The sequence below is a fragment of the Solanum lycopersicum genome, chromosome 11, assembly GCF_036512215.1.
Source record: "Solanum lycopersicum chromosome 11, SLM_r2.1".
Lineage (NCBI taxonomy): Eukaryota > Viridiplantae > Streptophyta > Magnoliopsida > Solanales > Solanaceae > Solanum > Solanum lycopersicum.
In genome coordinates, this window is record NC_090810.1 from 3,297,064 (window position 1) to 3,319,957 (window position 22,894).

Here is a 22,894-nt window from a genome sequence, read left to right on the forward strand (position 1 = left end):
AAGATTCTGTCTGTTTGTCACCCTCCTTCCTCTTTCCTTCCGAGAAGAAGATTTTGGGGTATTTAATTTTCGTATAATTTTCACTTTTTTCATAGGGTGGTGGGGTGGGTGGGGTAGGGTGGGGTGGTGGGGTGGGGTGATGGGGGTTGGGGTGTTGCAGAACTTTTTTTTTTGATTTTGTGTTACTATAAAAACCTCTAGCATATTGTATCTCTTACTCACTCTTTCTTCTTTACTAAACACTGAATAACTGTTCTTCAAAGTTTCTGCAATTCAGCACTAGTCAGTGAGTTTTCTTGGCTATTTCTGTGATTCTTTTTTCATAAAGATTACTTTTTTATGCATTTTTATGAAAAGGGTGTTTTTGAATCTTTGATTATGTGTTCTTTTTACTTACAAAAATCTTGTTTTTTTTTTTTAAGTTTTCTGATTTGATATGTGTACTTTTCTTGGATATTGGTTTTTCTTTGAAATGGTGCAATGGGTATGTGGATGATTATGGTGCTTTAAGCTTGGTATGTTATTTGGTTGTTTTCTGTTTCATCTTTGTTGGTGTTTTTGTGCTTGTTTGGTATAATGTTGATGTGCATATCAAATTAATGGAGCCAGGTGACTGTTTCTATGTTTAGTTTTTCATAAAGATCACTTTTTTATGTATTTTTATGAAATGGGTGTTGAAATTTTTGATGATATGTTCTTTTGCTTACAGGAGTCTTCTTTTTTCTGGTTTGATATGTGTACTTTTCTTGGATAATGGTTTTTATTTGTGTTTCTTTAATATGGTACAAATGAGTATGTAGATGAATAGGCTGCTTAAACCCTGCCATGTAACCTGGTTGTTTTCTGTTTCATCTCTATTACTTTGTTGGTGGTGTCTTTATGTTTGTTTGATTCAATGATAACAGATAAATGGAGTCAGCTGACTATTTCTGTGCTTCTTTTTTTTTTTTTTTTTTATAAAAATCACTCTTTTATGTATTTTTTTAAATGGGTTTTTCCATGGGGAGTTTGAAGCATTTATTACATGTTCTTTTACTTAGTCTTGGTCTTTTTACTTTTGATTTGATATGTGTACTCTTTAAATTTTGGTTTTCTTTGAAATGGTACTAAGGGTATTGTTATCTGGTTGTCATTTCATTACAGTGTTTTATGTGTCTTCTTTGTTATTTTGTGGTGTCTTTACCTTTGTTTGGTTTGATGTTAATGTAGATAACAAATCAATGGAGCCAGCTGATTATTCCAGTGTTTGTTTTCCATAAAGATCACTCTTATATGTATTTTTTTGAAATGGGTGTTCATATGGAAGTTAAATCTTTAATTATAAGTGCTGAACTTACACGGCTTTCTTAGATTTTATTAGCTCTTTAACTCTAGGCCAGACATGGTCATGTTTTAAGCCTTCTCTAGATTTTTTGAATTGGTGGCTGGCTCCCGTGTCTTGACTGCTATCATGTAACGGAGCTAGCATATCTTCGTTTGTACTCTTTGCATCTTCTTGATGCCGGTAATGAAACAACTTACTTCATCAAAAATAAATAAATAAATAAGTGCTGAACTTACAAAACCTTGTTTCTTTTTATGGTTTGATTTTCTTGGATTTTGGTTCTCTTTGTGTTTCTTTGAAGTGTGTATATTACATAGGTTGTTTTATGTATGATCACCTGGTGGTTGTTTTCTTGGAGAGTTTGTTGTTTCATTTTTATTACTTTGTTGGCGTTTTCAGTTTTGTTTGGTCTGATTTTAATGTAGAGAACAATCAATGGAGCCAACTGATGTTGCAGTCTCTGAAGACCAACAGCTCTCTGCTGACCCTCTGCCTTTTGCAAGAAGGTTGGCATCTTACATTTATTTTCTCTTTTAATGGAGTTAGGAAAAAATATTGATTGAAAAAAGATTTTTTTTTAAGAAAATGAACTTCTGTAATGTACATGTTGATTTGTTATGTATAGTTATCAGTTGGAAGCTCTGGAGACAGCATTAAAGCAGAACACCATTGTTTACTTAGAGACTGGTTCTGGAAAGACCTTGATTGCAATTATGCTTCTTAGAAGCTATGCTTACCTTCTTCGGAAGCCGTCTCCGTACATAGCTGTTTTCTTGGTCCCGACCGTTGTTCTGGTGACTCAGGTAGTACTTCTAGCTTCTCAATCTAGTCCCTTCAAGTTCATCATCTTAATGTGTATATTTCTATTATCCACTAATTTCTCTCCAGTATAACGATTGTAGAATTAATTTTTCCCCATTAGTTTTCTTATGTTATGCAGTTTGTTATATGTTTGAGGCAGCTTGGTTTTAGGTTCAAAACTGTGCATTTGAATTATCCTAATGTTGTTGATCTTGTGATTTGATAATTACAAGCAAGGAGATGCTCTGATGTTGCATACCGACTTAAAAGTGGGCAAATATTGGGGAGAAATGGGCGTTGATTATTGGGATGCTTCTACATGGCAACAACAAGTGGATGATCATGAGGTGTGTATGAACTATATTTTATCTTCAGTGACAAATTATTAACTGTAGCTTGAGTTCTTAAAAGAATTCCAGTCCTAAAGTTACTGAACAACTAGATGGGAATAAAATGGAAATGACTTGTTTATCAATCCTCTCAATTGCCTGAAGTAATGGTAGATGGAGTATATGCTTCTATGCTAAAGTAAAGCCTGCATTTATATATTAATGCCCACAGCTGAAGGGTCAAGCCCGCCACAACCTAACTCTGACCTTTAGGGTTTGTATAGTTGGTGGGATAATGGATAACAATCCGGGATAAAATTTGAGATTATATCACTCGCATTTGGTTATGAGTATTAATTACTCCCAGAATACATTTTGTACTTAAATAGTGGGATATCCAAACCCATGTGATATACTTCTCTATCCCATTCCGGTAACCATTCGATCAAAATTGCAGTGAACCGTAGCAACATTTTGTACAGATCAGTTAAGGAAAAGAAATGATTGTAAAGTCTATTGAAATTAGCTGCTCATATTTGCTGGTATTGGGATCTCGTGGAATAGTAATATGCTAATTGCTATTCTCCAAGGGAAGTTGCTAATGAGCTGCTGTTGTTAAGATTCTTTTTTTTTCTTGGAAGGGCTCTCTTCGAATATATTAGATCTGACGTTCAGCATTTATATACTAGAAATTAAGTTAGGCATTATATATTTATTACATTAAGATGCTTCATGAGTAATCACTGCAGGCTTGTTTTTCAGGTACTTGTTATGACTCCGGCAATACTACTTGCTGCTTTGAGGCACAGCTTTTTACAAATAGACATGATAAAAGTTATAATATTTGATGAGTGCCACAATGCCCGAGGCAAACACCCCTATGCCAGCATAATGGTGGTACGTTGTTTTTGCTAAGATTGAATTTTCTGTAGGATAGTTTTTTGAGCTAATTGTTGATTATATTTTCTGAAGTAGTGCAATTTCTTCATCTGCACAATGTTGTTATATGAACTCTCTCGGTTCCCTACTTCGCAGCAACAGTACCCTACTTTTGTCATTAAGCAGAAAGGATGAGCAGCTTTATATCAACTACAATTGATTTGTTTGTTGATGGATGTCATAATTATTGTGTAGTTACTGCCACTTCAACAATATTTCATTTCAAAAGTTTACCGAAAGGAGATATTAGAGAGAATGCGTGAAGACATCTATAGTGGATGAATTCTTTTGCATGCACACTATGTGATGTGTACATTTACCTGATGTGGAATCCCCTGTGGGCATGTCATTGGTTCTTTTGTACATGTGACCCACATAAGAAAAGATTTAACTAGAATCCTGCTTGAGCATGACTTGGTATGCTGCTTGAATGATTCTTATCTTAGAGGGTTAATATTCTTTCAGGAGTTCTATCATCACCAGTTAACCCATGAGAGCGCACAACTTCCAAGAATATTTGGGATGACTGCTTCCCCTATAAAGTCTAAAGGTTGGTGGGATTGATCTTATAGCTTTGTACATCTTTTGAGATTTTTCTACATCATAAATTACTGGTTTATCTCACTTTCTCTAATTCTCATGTTTATACTTTTGATGCAGGTGCTAGCACGGCACATAGTTACTGGCAAAAGATCCATGACCTCGAAAATCTTATGAATTCCAAGGTTCTCTCAATTAGTCTTCTTGTAGTTCAGAGAAAGAGCTCTGCATGCATTAAACTCTTAGCTCTTGAATGATTGTCATATCGCTTTATATGCAGAAAGTCATAAACACACATTTAGATAGATATTCCGTTCCTCTAATTGTTATCTCCCTTTGCAAATGAAGGTATACACGTGTAGCAGTGAATCTGTTCTGGCAGAGTATATCCCATTCTCAAATCCGAAGTTGAAGATATATGAACATGAGGATATTCCTTGCTCACTGTTTAATACTTTAGCTCATGACCTGGAAAGGTTGAAAGAAAAGGTGAACATCAATTCTTTAGCCAATGGATTTTGTCTTTCTACTTTGCAGAATGTTCATCCTAACCTTTCATCCTGCTCTGAAGATATCAATTATCATTTTAGCTTATTTTACCTCTCTACTTCTCTACATCGTGTGCAACCAGAAAACAGAAAGTTTCTTGAAAGAATACCGAGACTACTAAATAAACCTTAATTTATCCTTATAGTAGCGACTGGAGAAATCATGTTTTAACATATGGGTTAAACTTTTTTGCTCTTCCAGTTTTAGTTGTTTAACTTCTCTTATCATTGCAGCATGAATGTTCGATTTCAAAGTCAAACCTGTCTGCTATGAGTGCTGGATCTGCAAGAAGACGTTTATCGAAACTTCACATGGCTTTCTTATTTTGTTTGAGTGAGATGGGTGTGTGGCTGGCTTTCAAGGTAAACTTTTGTTCCTTGCTGGAGTAATAAACAGTGCCGGCTCTATGCTATGAAAAACAAGGCCTTTGCCTCCCCAAATTTTTGTCAAGAATAAATTATTTTTTATAGAAAAAATTGTTTTTTTATGATAAAAGGTATAACTTTTTTTAAATATATTATTTTATCCTCTTTAACATCTTTTGTACTTTGTAAAAATAAGAATGAATAGTGAAAGTGTTGAACAAAGTGAATTACAAATTCTTTTTTATTTCTTTTTAAATTTTAGTTTCAAGCATTACTAGAAACATATTAAAATGAGGTATACTTTGTCATCAACTTCTTGAGTCAAATTCTATGGTTCTAACTCTTATCTTTATTTAATATTTGTCAAGTTATACTTATAGCATTATGTGAATAATACATATAATAATTGCTTGAAATGATGTTTTTTAATGTTGAGTTGATAAAATTTTACCTAAAACTAATATTAAATACTAGTAATTTCCATCTAAATAGTGTAAGAATATAAATTTTGAATAAATACGCATATGAAGTTTATTTATATTTTAGGCCGCGAAAATTAAAATTTCGCTTTAGGCCCCCAATTACGTTGAGCCGCCACTGGTAATAAATAAATAAACGTTTTGTCCTTGATCAGTTTCCTAACATGACTTTGTTTTGAATCAGGCAGCTGAGTTCTTGTCCTTTGAAGAAAATGATTTCTTTTCATGGGGAGAATTTGATGCATGTGCTCAGACAATTGTTAGAGATTTCAGTTTGGGTGCATCTAAGATTTTTTCGGCCCGCTTACCTTCAGGTATCATAGTTAGCAACATCCATGTTCTTTTATCCTTGAGCTGTAAGATTGTTTTTTGATTTCCTTCTGCAATCTGTCTCTCTCTCACTCACTCTCTCTTCCCTGTAAACATAGGGCCACATTGGTCAATTGGTGGTGATATTCAGGCAAATGCGGATGCTGGATATTTGTCATCCAAAGTTAATTGTCTTCTAGAGTCTCTTCTTGAGTACAGGTGAGAGCGCTTGAATGATGAATCTACTAATTAGTCAATAGCATTAATGTTAGTTCAATCAATTGGGGTTTTGGATAATAGATAGAAAAAAGGAAAGTGGTCGGTTAGATTCTTTTAAATATTGAGCCCACTTTGGATTCATCAATAATTGTGAGCACTTTCCTTGGGGCTCAATTTGGACAGTTTCTGAGATTATTTATTCTGTTGTTTGGAAATAGGATTCTATATTTTAGTGATTTACTTACAAACTTATCATTGGTAACAGGGACCAAAAGGATTTGAGATGCATTATATTTGTTGAGAGAATTGTTACAGCCATTGTTCTTCGGTCTCTACTGAATGAGTTGCTTCCGGAACGAAGTGGTTGGAGAACTGAGTATACAGCAGGGCATGTTTCTGTGCTCCAGTCACAGAGTAGAAAAAGTCAAAATAAAATTGTTGAAGAATTTCGCAAGGGGCTGGTAAGTCTATTTTTTTTTTATAATTAATTTTAGATAGTTTCTGAAGATGTTAAGTCTGACATCCATGCAAAACACTGCAGGTGAACATTATTGTAGCGACATCTATTCTTGAAGAGGGCTTGGATGTTCAAAGTTGCAATCTTGTGATTCGATTTGATCCATCAGCTACTGTTTGTAGCTTTATACAATCACGTGGACGAGCTCGAATGCAAAACTCCGACTTTCTTCTGATGGTCAGAGAGTATGTTTTGTCAATCTATTCCAATTGATACTATGAATGTTTTTCAGTGTTCTCTTATTATTGTTTTTGGTGTATTATTTACTGAATGCTATTTCTGATGTTGTCACTTGCTATTTGCACTACTGTTATAGAAGTATTAAATTAATTATTTAAAAGAATCTAATAGACAAACAATTACTTTAGCTCTTAACATCTTGTGCAATTTAGGAAATTTGATTATAACAATGAACTGATCATTCTCATTTTGACTCAAATCCTAGTGGGGATGATCCAACCCTTACTCGCATGCAAAACTATATGGCTAGTGGAGAGATAATGCGGCAAGAATCATTACGCCATGCTTCTATTCCATGTTCACCTCTAGATGATGAATTGTATGATGAGCCTTGCTACAAAGTTGAAAGCACAGGAGCAGTTGTCACCCTCAGTTCTAGCGTGTCATTGCTATACTTCTATTGCTCAAGGCTACCGTCGGATGGGTTTGTACTCTGCATATTCTTTTGCTATGTGTTAAGGATTCTGGTATCACTGAGTATTTCATGTGTTAAATATTGCATCATGGTCTGGCATTCAATTCAATTGTAGGTACTTTAAACCCAATCCTAGGTGTGTGATTGATAAGGAAACAGAAACCTGCACGCTACAACTTCCCAAAAGCTCGCCACTGCAAGGAATTATTAGCGTACAGGGGAAGAGAAAAATATTGAAGCAACTTGCATGCCTTGAAGCTTGTAAACAACTTCATCGTGTGGGTGCCTTGACTGACAATCTTGTTCCTGATATCGTGGAGGAAGAAATCATCAACAAAGAATTGGGTAATTCTAACATCTTTTATCGAATGTGGGTTTTTTGGATTGTGATGCTCCACTTCTAACCTATTATTTTGTGCAGAATGTCAAATCCAGACTGTTGAAGAATCAAAATACTTTCCACCAGAATTGGTTAGTCATTGCAGCAATGATTCAGAAGCAGTGTACTACTGCTACCTAGTTGAGATGCAACATGCCTCTTACAACGACTTCGAGCTTCATGGGATTATACTTGCTGTTAGGACAAGGCTCAAGTGTGATGATGAAATACTGGCATTTGACTTGGACGTTGATAGGAGGGGACTCTTGCAAGTTCAACTTAATTATAGTAAAGTTGTTACACTTACTGCTGAAGAGGTGATTATAGTTTTGATGGCTCTTATCATCTCTTTACTCGTTACCTATAAAAATGATTGGTGATACTTTTTTTTGTTCTATTGATCTCTTTCTCTCCAGATTCGACGATGTCAGAGGTTTCAAGTCAGTGTCTTCAGAATTCTTCTTGACCGTGATCTGAGTATACTGCAGGATGCTTTGGGTGCAGTTCAATCGCCCATTGGTTCTGCAGTTTCTGATTATCTGTTGCTCCCGTCATTGGGTAGTACCCCTGAAATAAATTGGAAATGTGTGAATTCTTTGTTGTTTCCGTCTCAAGCTCTTGGGGATAAGCATATGGATTGGTGTTCTACTCAAGATCGCAAACGCAGTGTGAACACCAAAAATGGGTTGGTATGTAGCTGCATGTTGGAGAATTCATTGGTCTTTACACCTCACAATGGCTATATATACTGCGTTACCGGTTTTTTGGATAAGTTGGATTGCAACTCATTGTTGGGAATGAGAACTGGAGAATCCATAACCTACATAGAATACTACAAAAAGCGGTTTGTACAATTAGCTTCTGATTTTCTGGTGCACCTTCTCCATATATCATCTTTTGGTTTCATAACACTTAAGTAAGGTGCGGTTTACAGGCATGGGATCAACATATGCTTTGAAGAAGAACCACTTCTTAGGGGAAAACATATTTGTAAAGTGCACAATTACCTTCAGAGAAGCAGAACTCAGAAGGCTAAAGGTTCGATCACAGGGTTCTTCTTTTGTTATAATGCTCATGTATGATCACTTAGCTTTGGCTCCTTTGCAGATTCAACTGATTCATCTGTTGAGTTGCCTCCTGAAATTTGTTCCCTCATCATGTCACCTCTCTCTATTTCTACACTTAATACCTATTCATATGTTCCTTCAATCATGCATCGGATTGAGTCCTTGGTTATGGCCTCAAACTTGAAAAGAATGCATTTGGATCACTGCACACTGAATGTTCCTATTCCAACCGCTACGGTATGTGCTGCTATGATATCATCTCAGATCTTTGCTCTAATTAAATCAGTCTTTCTTAAGCTGTGAGCTACATACATACTCTTGTGTCCACAACTTATTCCTTGGTTTATTATTTTAGATTCTGGAAGCAATGACAACAAAGAAATGCCTTGAGAAGTTTCATTTGGAATCACTTGAGACACTTGGAGACTCTTTTCTCAAATATGCTGCCAGTATAAAGCTGTTCAAGACTTACGAAAATCATCATGAGGGTCTTCTCACTGTCAAGAAAACTCAGATTATTTCCAATGCTGCACTATGCAAGCTTGGATGTGCTCGTAAAATACCGGTAGGTATTCCTTGGTGGTCGACTCCATGTTTCTTTTAATCTTGGGTGACTTGTTGTTTTTCTTTCGGATATGTCTCATTGGTGCTTAAGGATAACCAGGGGATATTTGCTCGTACACTTCGACTAAAGATCCAATATTGACTGTTATTCATGCCTGCCACCTAAAAGTTGTCAACTCTTGCATGTCTACTGTTTGTTATAATGGAAATTTGTAGTTATTTCATAGTTGTAAAACATGCATATTTCGTCAGTGCGTCAATTGGAGTACAATCATTTTAAGACATATCAATTTGAGCGAGTGCTTTGGGATACTTGTATTAGTAAATATCCCCGTGAATTTTGAAGAGTTCATGCAGTTCCTTTATATTTTATTGGTTTAACTGCATAGTATCAATTTTGTGGATGCAAATGCTATCTGATTTCTTTTTCTATTTTTCTTCTTTTTGGTTTCCCTTAAATAAATACCTTTGATTACAGGGATTTATCCGTAATGAACCATTCGATCTTAAAGCATGGATCATTCCTGGTGATAATTCTCAAGTTCACAGCTTCGACGAAGTGCTCCTAACGTCCTCAGATAAAATGTATAGTAGGGTAAAACAGAAGATCAGAAGTAAGAGAGTAGCTGATGTGGTCGAGGCACTAATAGGTGCCTACCTCAGCTCGGGTGGGGAAGTAGCGGCTTTGTCATTTATGAAATGGCTTGGAGTGGACATCAATTTTGTTGATGCACCTATGTCAAGGCACTTTCCCATGAATGCTGAGAAGCTAGTTAATGTCAGATACTTGGAATCCCTGCTACATTACAAGTTCAATGATCCTTCTCTGCTTGTTGAAGCGCTAACTCATGGATCTTACATGATACCTGAGATTCCACGATGCTATCAGGTTATTCCCGTAAAGAAATATTATCCATCTTAATGTTGTTAAATACTTGGAACTATATTTTGCATATTGGTTACTAAAATATAATGTTGCTTAGATTGTTGAAATTGTGAACCTGAGAATTTTATTAACCTAAGGCTTCATAGCATTTGATGGTTGTTCTTACCGTTGCTAGTGTGAAGGAAAAAAGTGCATTGTTTTATTCATTCAAGTAAGAGTCATGGTTTTATATAATGATAATATGAATCCTGTCTTGCTCTCTTTGCATTTCTCAATTCGGTATGTGTATCCTCACATTTGGACCAATCTATTGTGTGAGCACTCAAGATGAGTAATATCATAGAAACAGCAGTACTTGAAATATGCATCATGATTTCACGAAATGAATCATTTTTTTATTGTGTTGTGGTTTCTTTAAGCTATATTCAGCCTTCCTTGCACACTGAGAGCCAAGAGGATAGATATTCACACTTCCTACATTCACAGTTTCTTCCTTTAAAATCGATATTCGTGTCTTGTTTTAACTCTATTTGATTCAAGTGCTGATATGATCTCCTGGCTTTGCAGCGCTTGGAATTTCTTGGAGATGCAGTGCTCGATTATGTTGTTACAGCACATCTCTATTTCAAATATCCTGGACTGACTCCAGGACTAATTACTGATTTGAGGTCTGCCTCCGTAAACAACGAATGCTATGCTCAATCTGCAGTTAAGGCTGGCCTGCACAAGCACATTCTTCATGCCTCCCAAGATCTCCAAAGACAGATATGTAGTACTGTTGAGGATTTCGATAAATTGAACCTTGACTCCACGTTCGGATGGGAAGCTGAAACTACTTTCCCAAAGGTATTGAATACTTGCCTCCAAGTTAAAGATATAGAAGAAAAAGTCACTGAAAGCTCTTTCTGCAATCCTTCCCATTGTCCAGAGCTTCATTTTATGCCACACATTTGTCTTATTTTTTGGTTTTGGTTCGCTATAGGTGCTTGGAGATGTTATAGAGTCTCTTGGTGGTGCGATCTTTGTTGATTCTGGCTTTGACAAAGAAACTACATTTCAGTGCATACGACCTCTTTTGGAACCGTTGGTTACACCTCAGACACTAAAGCCCCATCCGGTAAGAGAGTTAAGTGAACTATGTGACCAGAAAGGTTATATAAGGAAGAAGGATGTCGTCTCTCGTGAGAATGGTATAGCTTATATCACAGTAGAGGTCGAAGCAAATGGCGTTGTCCACAAGAGTACATGCTCGGGACGAGACAAACTAATAGCCAAGAAGGTGGCTAGCAAAAATGTGCTCAAGTCTCTGAAAGAATGTCCATCTAATGCTACTGAACAGTAGTTACAAAATTCCCAGAATTGCTTAAATATTGTAAGTGTCATTCTGTTTGGATGTGTTGTTTCATGATATGTACTATTGGATCTGTTGTTATGTGAAAAATGAAAGATTCTCCATCTATGGTTAATTTCTTTCGTAAAGACGGAATTAGTCGAGAAATCTTTCTTTCTGAACAATTTCAACATCCTCGTTGAGAGTAGCTTTGTGAGACGACACGTTTAGTTGTCTCTGACTTGGTCTTCGAATAACGTGGTCTATGTTTTAGTGTGTTTTTGTTCTTTTACAAGGTTAAAGCCTCAAAATTTCTTGTGAAATTTCGTTGAATATATAAATATTTTTTTAAGTCAAAATTATAAGAGCATATTCCAAATTCTGAAAAGATGCTTCTTGTTATTTTTTTTTTTGTAAATTACTAATCTCTGTTTCTATTTATACTTTATCATTTTATTTTTTACGTTTTTAAATAAATAATGTTTTCTTATTTAAATATTTTCTTGAACTCAAATTTTTAATAAATAAATATTTATTTATAATTAATTAATTAATTAACATAAATTAATTATTTAATTTTTTTTATATTGATCGAATTCATAATTTTAAAGTATAAAATAAAAATAATAATTTTATTTAGGACAATTTTCACATATAGCAAACAAAAAATTCATATTTGTATGCTATAACAAAATTTGCATAATTGCGCTCCATAGCAAACATAAAACTGTATAATTCGCTATACATATACAATTGTATAATTCGCTGGCCTAAATTGTATAATTCGCTGGCCTATTTCGCTGTAATTTTATAATTTATTTTGCATACAGTTGAATCGAATTAAAATCTATGTATATTGCATAATTATAAGTGTATAGCAAGAAGATATATGTTTTTCTCACTTTATACAAAAACAGAAACACAATATATACACTTCTGTTGTATAAAGCTAGAGAAAATTGTATTTCACTGCAATTGTATAATTCGCAATTGTATAATTTGTTGGCCTTTTTCTCTGTAATATTTGAAGTGAAATGTTTGTAAATTGTATAATTAAGTGTATAACACGAAGATATATATTTTTGCATGTGTATATACAATTTTCTCTCGCTTTATACAAAACAAAAACAGAATTATACACTTCTGTGTATAAAGCGAGAGAGGCGAGCGAGAATGGAGAGTGGCGAGCGAGATTTTTGGGAGAGAGACGCTAGCAAATTTTAGCTAATGTTTGCTATGGAGCACAATTAAATCAAACCCTAGCTATTCCATTTAATTTATATTATTAATTTGCTATTATATACAATTTTCCCTTATACATAAATTTAATAAAAACGACGTATAAATAAAAAACAGAAAGAAATAATTAATGAACTTGTATTTGGTGATTGCGTTGTTTTTATCTAGACTAGAAAATAGCGATAGTTATTTATTGTTTTATTAATTGCTTATGGGATTTTTGATTTCTTTGAATAGTTTCTTCTTCTTTAAACGTGTCATATATATATATATATATATATATATATATATATATATATATATATATAAAGCTATGAGATTAAAGTTTTATAAAAAAAAAAAAAAAAAAAGAAAGAACTAAAATAATGCAAAAAAATAAGATATGAATAAATTTTCATATGGAACAAGAGATATTACAATAAATAAAAATATATTTGGAAGATTTCTCACTATAAAATTGTGTTTACGATCATTTTGAGAAAATAACATTTTTATTGTTTAGAGTTATTTCATTTAAGACGAAATAAATAAGGATAATTTATGATTTATTTTTAAATAATTGACTAAAATGATCTTAAAATTAATTAATACCTCAAATTAATAAAAAAAAAAATTCAAATGATTAAAAATAAATAAAAACATCATTGGAAAAAAAAATACTTGACAATATTATATACGAAAATGCTTTTTATTTATTACTTCCTTCGTCATATTTTACGTAATAATTTTTATATTTCGAAATTCATGTATTTTGAATTATTTATAATTGTCGTTTATAGTACTCTTTACGTAGTTTACAAAAATATATAAGTTTTATTTCAAATTTTTTTGAAGACGACATACGTAAATATTCAATCAAAATTAAACTGTTTGACTCTTGAAAAATGAAACGTGTCATATCAAATGAGATAAAAGGAGTATTAAATAATAATAATAAAGAAAAGGTCACATTTTCCTGTTTTTCCATTTTGTTTTTTACGTATACTCCAATTTTTCACATTATTTATTGAAAAAAAAACAAATATATGATTATTATTTTTACGATTAAACATTAATAAATTTTGAGTTTTCTCCTTTATCTAATACTAGTACACGTATAAGTATTAATGATCTGTCTCTATTTATGATAATAATAATATGTCCATTTTTGATAATTTTTTAAAATAAAAAATATATATGTTTAAACGAGATTTTTAAATAGGATACTTAAAACTTCAAAAATTATTTTTCACAGATATTAAATCTTTTAGAATAATCAAATTACATTTTTATTGTCATAATTTTCAATTAATACACAATATCTCGAAAATCAAAGAGGATAAAGTATATACCTTCTATTCTGGTAAAATTATTTTTGATAGATACTGAATCTTTTAGACTAATTGAATTACATTTTTACTATCGTAATTTTCAATTATTACATAATATTTCGGAAATTGAAGATGATGAAGTATACTGTATGCATATACCTTACTTCTATTCTCGTAAAAATTATTTTCGATAGATACTCAATTATCGGAAAAGAAAAATATCATGTTCACATTTTTCCACACACTCCTTTCAAATCAAAATGACTAATTAATTAGTCCACCAAGCCATTTTTCACTTCAGCAGCTCAACTACCACAAACGGAAAGTTAACCGTCGCCGTTCGGAGCTCCGGCGAAGTTTCAAATGTTGAGTGAGTACTTCTCTTGTCTGTTACCGGGTCGGAGGTCCGATTCCGGTAACGACGTTGTTGCTGATAGAAACCCGGTTTTGTTAGTATCGGGGATTGCTGGGTCCATTCTCCATTCTAAGAGTAAGAAATTTGGTAGTTTCGAGACCCGAGTTTGGGTCCGAATTCTCCTAGCTGAACATGAGTTCAAAAAAAAGTTATGGTCAATTTACAATCCAAAAACAGGTTAGGCTTTTTTTTCTGGATTTTTAGTTTATATGAGTTTTGAATATATTATTTATATATATTTAATGATTTTTATTAGCATAAATGTAGAGTTTGAGGAAAATATTTACGTTTTACTGCTTTTTTTGTATGTGTTAGTTGAATCGAGGGTCTATCGAAACAGTTTATGCACACTACTTTCGTAGTACCTCACTTGTGCGATTATACTGAGTATGTTGTTGGTGGAATATAGAGTATGATAGTAGTGTTTTGCTAGTAATATTTTGTTTAGTATTTTGATTAAAACAAGTGATTATGGGTATTGTTTGGACATATGCAAAATAAATGATTTTGTTCACAAGTATTTCCTTCGTTTCGATTTGTTTTGACTTAGTTTCGTCTTGTTTGTGTGGTTTGGACTTGGTGTGGAGTTTAAGAAAGTAAAGAAAGACTTTTTGAATCTTGCGATCTTAAACTAAACTAATGTATGTAGAATATACCAAAATATATGTTAATCTTTGATCTTAAACATGGAAAGTGGAAAGTTAGAATTAAAGAGTTGTCAAAAAAGGAAAGAGACTAAAAAGCAAAGTAGGACAAACAAATTGAAATGGAGAGAGTTATTTGAGTTGTGACGAGAACTGTTTCATATAATTGTAACGTGTAAATAAACGGACACTGGAAGATTGTATAGAGTATGCATTCAAGTTCTTATTTTTTTAAAAAAAAAACTTTTGGGCGAATTGTTGCATCTTATTGTTGGTTTTGTTGTGTGATATTCAGGGTATACAGAGGCATTGGATGATAGCACAGAGATAGTAGTGCCACAAGATGATTATGGACTCTATGCAATTGACATTTTGGATCCTTCACTGGTATGTTTTGCATCATCAAGTGGTTACAAGTGTATATCTATGTGCTTTAGTATCACCTTTTATAAAAAAAAAATAAAAAATTGTAGTTTTGCTACGTCATATTTGTATGGGGAGATGATATGATCTTGACAATATCTATATCACCTTTATATATATAGATGCGGAATATACTAAGTAAAATTCTCTGTCCCAAAAAAAAGTAATTAATGGAATTCTCAGAGGCTAAGAGCCTTAAAAAGCAGTTCAGGTCTATGGGGGCATTAAACATAAAGCGCAATTGAAGTGTGGCTTTAGTTTAGGAAGGCACAACTGAGAATTTTTTTAATAATATATGCAATGCAAGAAAACCAACTACTTCATTCATAATGATTTCTTTAACAATTTTAAAATCATTTTGCCAACCATAATTAGCTTAGTACTGTTCTATTCAGGATATAACTTATTGGCAATGTGGTGCATGCCTTACTAACTTGTCTTCATGGAAGTGCAGCCTAAGTGATGTGAAGTGCCTACCCTATGCTTTAGGGTTTAAGGGCACCTCTTTTTGACAACACTGAATGGAACATGAAGTTTGAGTAAAATAAACTTCAAGATTCCCATTCTGGATTTAAGAAAGGAAATGGTAGGGGCAGCCACCCTTACTTTTCAATTTCCGTAGCAATAAAGTTCTAGAAGTTTTCTTGGGAAATAAATTGATAAATTTATCTGGATAATTGTAAAAAATAGTTTCTATCCTTTCCTACAAAACTCCCACTTTCTTTTGTCTCAGATATTGATTATTGGCTCTCGGCCTCTGGTTTCATTTCAGTAGTTTCCTTTACCTCACGTGAAAATATTTTATGAAAGGAAATTGGCCAATGAAACAAGTCTGTGAAAATGAGTTTTTTTTTTTTTAATAAAGTAAGTGGTATTACTAACAGCATCAAGAAGATGCAAGAATTACAAGATATGGTATTTGAGATTACAAAAAATCTCTGGCCAACTATACAAACTATCTAAGCCAGAACAAGTGAGTTAATGAAGTCCTTAAGTTGTTTTGCATTAACAGCTGTATACAGGTTGGACCAACTAAACAAATTTGCAATGCATCTACCCTTCAAATTGCCTATAGCAGCTGACTCTCCATCAAAACATCTCCTATTCCATTCTAACTGAATGCACCAAATCCAGATCTTCTTGATGGTTTTATCGACTTTCAATAGGCTCCAACTCTCATAAGCATCCTTAACTGTGAGGGGTGTGGTCCAATTGAGACCAGAAAACAAAAAAAAACATACTCCATTTTTCTGAGGCCACCTCACAATGAAGAAGAAGCTGACTGGGGGGTTTCAACCTCTTTTTTGCACATATAGCATCTGTTCGGGAGTTGGATTTTCCTTTTCTTTGTGTTGTCTTGGTGAGAAATGCCTCATATAGAGCTGTTCAGGTAAAACAAGCAACTTTAGGAGGTAGCCTGGGTAAAGATGGGGATAAAGAGTAAGGATTGAAGCCCTCTTAGCTCTGCCAGGCACTGGATAGGGGTTAGCTCTGTAAATGTGTAGATCTTGGTCCTCCTAATGAGTTTCCAGGGCCATTTATTATCATGGGGTTTCTAGAGCATAGCTGTTGATACCCTTCCTTGACTGTATAAACTCCTTTTTGGTGTCCCCATTTGAACTTATCAACTGCCTGGGGATCAATGTGACAATGTTCTAGTCTAGCAAAAAGATCTACCAGATCATTCACTTCCTAACTGTGCATATTCCTTCTATATATCATGTCCCAGTTGGTACCTTCTCTATTAGCAGTAATAATAGAATTGGGAGCTTAAGTAATTCTAAACAGATCTTGGTAAGACGATGAAATTTAATTCACTAGGTGTGAACTATGGACGATGAATAGTGAGAATTACTCTCTTGCATAATTGAGGACATATTGAAGTTCTTTGACTTTTGAAATAATAGTATAATACTTGTAAGTATTACCTATCAAAAAGATAACAGTGGTTAGCCTCATCTATTTTAACTCTACACGCCCTACGAAAAGTAAATATATGTTAAATCTTTTTTGTTTCTTTTCCTCTTCTGCAGTACTTTCCTTTAATGAGATCATAATCTTCTACTGGTGTTTGACTTCCAGATGGTTAAGTGTGTACACTTGACCGGTGTGTACCATTTTCATGATATGATTGATATGCTTGTCAAATGTGGATATAAAAAGGGAACTACGTTGTTTGGTTTTGGTTATGACTTCCGCCAAAGTAATAGGTATTATTTAACCGCTGAAATTTCCATTGCCACTATGTCATATTGCACTGTAACATAGCTTACTATATGATAAGTTGCTGAATGTGATGGTATTAAACAATAGAAACTTAGTTCTATTTTGCCTTATTTGATTTTTATGCTGAAACAATCATCACACTTGAGGAACCTGTTAGCACATGGTTGCAGGATTGACAAGGCAATGAATGACCTGAAAGAAAAATTGGCTACAGCTTATAAGGCTTCTGGGGGAAGAAAAGTTGATATTATTTCGCATTCCATGGGCGGATTGTTAATCAAATGTTTCATTTCTCTTTATAGTGATGTAAGTGCAATTGCTTGATACTTATTCAGTTGCAAATCACCTACAGCATTTAATCAAGTTATGTTAATCATAAGAAGATAAAGTTTGATGTGTCATAAGTGGTGTGCACAAGAGAAGGCGGTTTGGCCTGTTGTTACCGTTGGTCACCTATGTTCTCCAATTTAAGATAATGTCTTCCTATTTGTTCTGCTCATGTATCTTTTCTATGTTACTTTTCTGTTTCCCTTCATTCCTGCCTAGCTTCTTGATTTAGAATTTTCACTCTTCCATGAGTGGCATCCCTAAATGCAAACAATTACCTTTCAGGTATTTTCCAAGTATGTGAATAAGTGGATTACCGTTGCCACCCCATTTCAAGGTAACTTTTGTTTCCTTCTCTTTGCAATTTTTTGCAGATGATGTCTATTTTGAATTGCTAAGATATACTTCTTACCAGTCTGAGGATGCATAGATAATGCATATAGTGATATAAATTTGATTACCATATTTGAGCACCACCTCCCCCTCCAACAACAAAAATAGAAGTAGATGGTCAGTGTAACTAGAGAAGGTCAGGCAGCACCAGAAGCTTACGCTTATCTTTTGGTGGGGGGAGGTACGAGTTACAAAAGTATAAGAAAGAACCGATAACTAGTTGATAATAGTTGCACTGAATACAATCTACAGCTTCGAATTCTGAATCATTGTTAAAGATTTTTTATTTTTTTTTGCAAAATACTCTCGTTGTTCACTTTTACTTGTCCACTTTGGACTTTGCATGCCCCTTAAGAAACAATAATTAATATGAATATTTTACTATAATACCCAATTGATTGATGTTTAGTATTAGGTCTTGGAAAATGATTTGGAGAATAAGTAGTAAAAGTTTTGGGAAAAACGTAGAAAAAATAATTGTTTTCTCTTGATATGTTAAAAGCCACAAGTAAATTTGAAAATCTATTGGTTTAGTGGACAAGTAATAGTGAAGGAGGGAGTAGTAATAGTATCGCATATAATTGGTGGAAGATTAGTTTGTATTTACGAACTCCAGTACGAGCTTCACAAAAGAATATTATGACTTTTTTCTTCCAGATTTCTGGTGAAATATTACCTTGGCTAGAGTTGGTAGTCCTTAACAAATGCCCCTGAACCTCAAGACTGTGAGTTACAAGTGTGCAGAATGCTAATGTTCATCTCTTGTAAACAGGTGCTCCTGGATGCATTCATGATTCTCTTTTAACTGGAGTGCAGTTCGTTGATGGATTTGAAAGCAACTTTTTTGTGTCAAGGTGGACAGTTCATCAATTGGTAAGCCTCTCTTGTTTAGGAAACTTGTGCGAGTCTCCCTATTAATAACTTCTGCAGAAAAACAAAGCTTAAGCTTACTAATAGCTCCTTATTTGTTGATTTTTTAGATAGAAAATGTGCATTGGATGATAAATTTAATTTATCTGCCTCCTTATTTACTGAAGACAAGTTCTTTTTTACTCAAGTGAAGCTGTCAAATACAAACTACGTTCGATGCATTCATATGCATCATCTTGTACAAAGATATCTTCCTCAGCTTTTCCAGTCATATCTTCAATGGCCCTAGATAATTTATTGAATATATTTGATAAAAAATTTAAAAAGAATATTTCAGAAGAGTTCCCGAAACTGAATGCTCAGATTGTAGTGCTAGGCCTTGCCAGAATTTTTTGAATCTTACTGATGCATCTTTCAAACAATATGGTTATCTAGACATTGAGTTAAACTGGAAATGTTGTCTGATTGGGGGATGACTATTCGAGTGTTCTTTCACCTGGTAGTTCTTGTATTCTTATGATATGGTATCTGTCAATGTTGCAAATATTGTCTATGTTGTCATCCTTTAGCTGCCGACTAGAGTCATAGTTCCTTTCTGTCTTTAGAGTTCTCGTGAGATGAACTTTGATTTACTCTCAAGTTTAATCTTTTGCAAGTTGATTGAGTGCCCATCAATCTATGAGATGTTGCCAAATCCTGACTTCAAGTGGGAAAAGCAACCTGAAATTCTGGTGTGGCGGAAAAAATCCAAGGATGGGAATACAGTGGTTAAATTAGAACGCTATGATGCCAGCACAAGTGTGACTCTCTTTGAGGAAGCATTGAAGTGCAATGAGGTATATCTCTTAGCTATCTTTACCCACTAGAATTATTAACTTCATATGCCAGTTTTAATTTCACACTTCTAAATTTCCCCAACTTGGCGATTAGTTATTAAAATAAGAAGGCTTGTTGTTTTTTGAGAAAGCATTTTTTGATCTCATGCATGCTTGAACTAGTCAAAGCTAAAGTAATGAGGCTTGAATAAAATAAGTGTGCAATGCTGAGAAGTGCCACTTGGACGAATTGTACTTTTAAGAGGACAAATTTAATTCAACCAAAAGCAAAGGTGTAACTACTCTATGCTCACTTTATTAGTAGGCGGGTATAACTAGCCAAAATGCTGTAGTACTTCAACTAAAAAAATACTTCAATATTGTTTGTTATAATATTTCAAAGTTCAAATGACCATGAGCTTTCCTTGCATGCCTTGTGTCAAATACCCGCTAAGCTCATTTTTATGAGAATCTGGCAGGGCTTAGAGGTTAGGATTAAACTTGAGTTACCCTTTTTCTATATGTCTTGTCAGGATGGTGATATATCTGTCATCATCTTGAAGTGCAGCAACCATATAAGGATGGACAAATAGAACATATATCTCATACATAGAGATAATGGATAATTTGTTATTATTACCTTATGAATTTTTCAGCTGTCATTGTTGATTTTGGATGATACTGATTACAGATTGTTTCTCTGATGCATATCTATGACTAGAGTGCAGTTGCCATAGCAAGTGATTTAATTTTTCCCTCTTTTCCTGAATTGCAGCTCAACTTAAATGGTAAAACAGTGCCTCTACCTTTCAACTTATCAATTCTTGATTGGGCAGCTAGTACTCGCAAAATTTTAAATGATGCTCAATTACCTAAAGGGATCCCCTTATATAACATCTATGGGACATCTTTTGATACACCTCTTGATGTTAGGTACGTAACTTTATCTTATCATACAGATTAGTACTTTGTGTTTGAGGCTCTGCACTATTTGAGGTGTACATGTTTCTTTTATAGTTACGGTTCAGAAGCTTCTCCAATCGAGGACATAACGAATGTCTGCCATACAATGGTAACTAACTTCATTTCTTTTTCCTTGCTTGTAAGAGTGACATTCTGATGTTCCAAAATTCTGCATGTTTTCTCTGTGTTTGTGATTTGTAATCAAGTGATCCACAAAACCCTACTACATCCAGAATCACCTTTTAATTTACCTATACATGTATGAGATAATAATACAGGAACTCATAGTCAACTTTTTTAATAACAAACCACCTGTACGGTTGGAAAGTTGGCAGAGCCCTATCAGTTCTCATAAATATAAGATAAGAGTTTCATCAGGTACGGATTCTCTGTTAGAACTCTGGCTTCGACTACACAAGTTATTTCCCCTTGATAATAAGAAAGTTAAATCCTATATTAAATCTAGAAAAGGGATAATGTGTATCGTCAAGATAAATAAGGCATTTCCTTTCATAGGTTGTACCATTATAATTTGTGGCGCATGGAATAATTGACCCCGTCTAGCAAGAGAATCTGCAAATTAATGTGGCGTATGTAATCATTGACCACATTTATCTAGAGATCTTGTGACCCATATATGCTTTCCTAGGATAATGTTTACGATCTTTTTTCCAGTTTCAATAAGATTACCTCCAAAGATACAAGCCCACACCTTGAGGAGGATAGCACGTTTTGTCCCAGAAGCATCAGTAATGCTTGTGATTGTTGTTGTAATCACCCAGGAGAATTTAATGACTTTGTCAATCATCATTTGGGTTCTTTAGGGTAGTGGATAGCAACTAATATGTGAAATGTGCATGGGGATGAAATTCATTCTGTATTAAAATATTACATGTCTTTACTGTTATATAATGCTTCGTGAAGCTTTTCTACTTATTATTACCTATTTCCGTTGTGATCTAGCCCCATTATTCCTACGTGGATGGTGATGGAACTGTTCCAGCTGAATCAGCAATGGTATGATTCTTCCTTTCTCTATTTTTTCCTTACACTTCTTTTATATTAGAAGATTAATGGTATCTTGGCTGGTGCGAGGCAACATGTACCCTGTGGAATTATTCGAGGCTTTGCGCAAGCTGGCCCGAACACCACAAATATTTTTTTTTAGAAAAATGGCCTCTTGGTATTTTTAGTACACAGAGTCTGATACTAATTAAGAAAAAGAAAAAAAAAATCAGGCTTCCATCCGAACTAGCGCCTTAAGCTGGAAGGCAAATGAAATTATGTTGTATGATATCATATATATATATATAACATCTATGGTGACGCTACTGAAAAATACTCTATCTTGGTTCATTGCTGACCCTCGGCTGATAATTCCGCAGGCTGATAATTGTGAAGCAGTGGAAAGAGTAGGAGTTCAGGCTGGTCACAGGGGACTATTACGCGATGAGAAAGTTTTCGAGCTTATCAAGAAGTGGCTTGGCGTCTCCGATAAAAAGAAGGTGCATTCCACAACCTCTAGAGTAATGGACCTTTATGCAGGTCAATAGTTGTAAACAATGTGTTCAGCTCATTCTTAGACCCTTTCCCTTTTGCTTCTCTCAGCTTTATTAGTTAGTAGTTATAAGTATACACACGTACAATCCCTCGAGAATGTCGAAAATAGCTTCTCAATCATCGCGTATGTTAGTAACAATCTGCATTACACACACTAGAGAATTCGAAACTTGAACCAACACTTGTTGTAATCACAATGTTTTTCGTATAGCAATAAACCAGAGGTTTTATCGTTCTTTTTTCCGTTACTCCTTTTCTGCAATTCTTCATTTCATTAAATAGTACTTTCATCTACCTATATTATTTTTTGTAGAATTTGAGAATGTTAACTTTTATAATGATATAGTTTTATTAGAACTTTAAGCTCTCTCTTGTTGAAGTAATGTCCAGGCTCATTTTTTTCTGCATTTCTAACAGCATTTATCTAACAGGGATAACTTTGTATCACAGAAATGCA

The 22,894-nt window shown here is 34.1% G+C and overlaps 2 protein-coding genes across 2 annotated transcripts; both read left to right on the forward strand.

Annotated features, from left to right (window-relative positions):
* Nucleotides 1-221: 221 nt before the first annotated feature.
* DCL2c (endoribonuclease Dicer 2c) lies at nucleotides 222-11,631 on the forward strand. The gene is made up of 23 exons (NM_001329413.1): nucleotides 222-286; nucleotides 1,750-1,830; nucleotides 1,950-2,127; nucleotides 2,359-2,472; nucleotides 3,217-3,351; nucleotides 3,859-3,943; nucleotides 4,054-4,118; nucleotides 4,282-4,422; nucleotides 4,716-4,844; nucleotides 5,511-5,640; nucleotides 5,755-5,854; nucleotides 6,120-6,315; nucleotides 6,396-6,556; nucleotides 6,817-7,035; nucleotides 7,142-7,371; nucleotides 7,448-7,722; nucleotides 7,822-8,249; nucleotides 8,340-8,443; nucleotides 8,513-8,709; nucleotides 8,828-9,037; nucleotides 9,515-9,925; nucleotides 10,490-10,768; nucleotides 10,905-11,631. The coding sequence occupies exons 2-23, from the start codon at nucleotides 1,760-1,762 to the stop codon at nucleotides 11,262-11,264; spliced, it is 4,218 nt and encodes a 1,405-aa protein (NP_001316342.1). The 5' UTR covers nucleotides 222-286; nucleotides 1,750-1,759; the 3' UTR covers nucleotides 11,265-11,631.
* Nucleotides 11,632-14,003: 2,372 nt separating this feature from the next.
* Nucleotides 14,004-22,672, forward strand: LOC101248256 (phospholipase A(1) LCAT3). Its single transcript, XM_004250021.4, has 11 exons — nucleotides 14,004-14,393; nucleotides 15,156-15,247; nucleotides 17,366-17,493; nucleotides 17,680-17,815; nucleotides 18,122-18,173; nucleotides 19,002-19,102; nucleotides 19,756-19,935; nucleotides 20,690-20,847; nucleotides 20,932-20,986; nucleotides 21,841-21,894; nucleotides 22,263-22,672. Exons 1-11 carry the CDS (start codon nucleotides 14,165-14,167, stop codon nucleotides 22,428-22,430), a joined length of 1,353 nt encoding a protein of 450 aa, XP_004250069.1. The 5' UTR covers nucleotides 14,004-14,164; the 3' UTR covers nucleotides 22,431-22,672.
* Nucleotides 22,673-22,894: the final 222 nt, after the last annotated feature.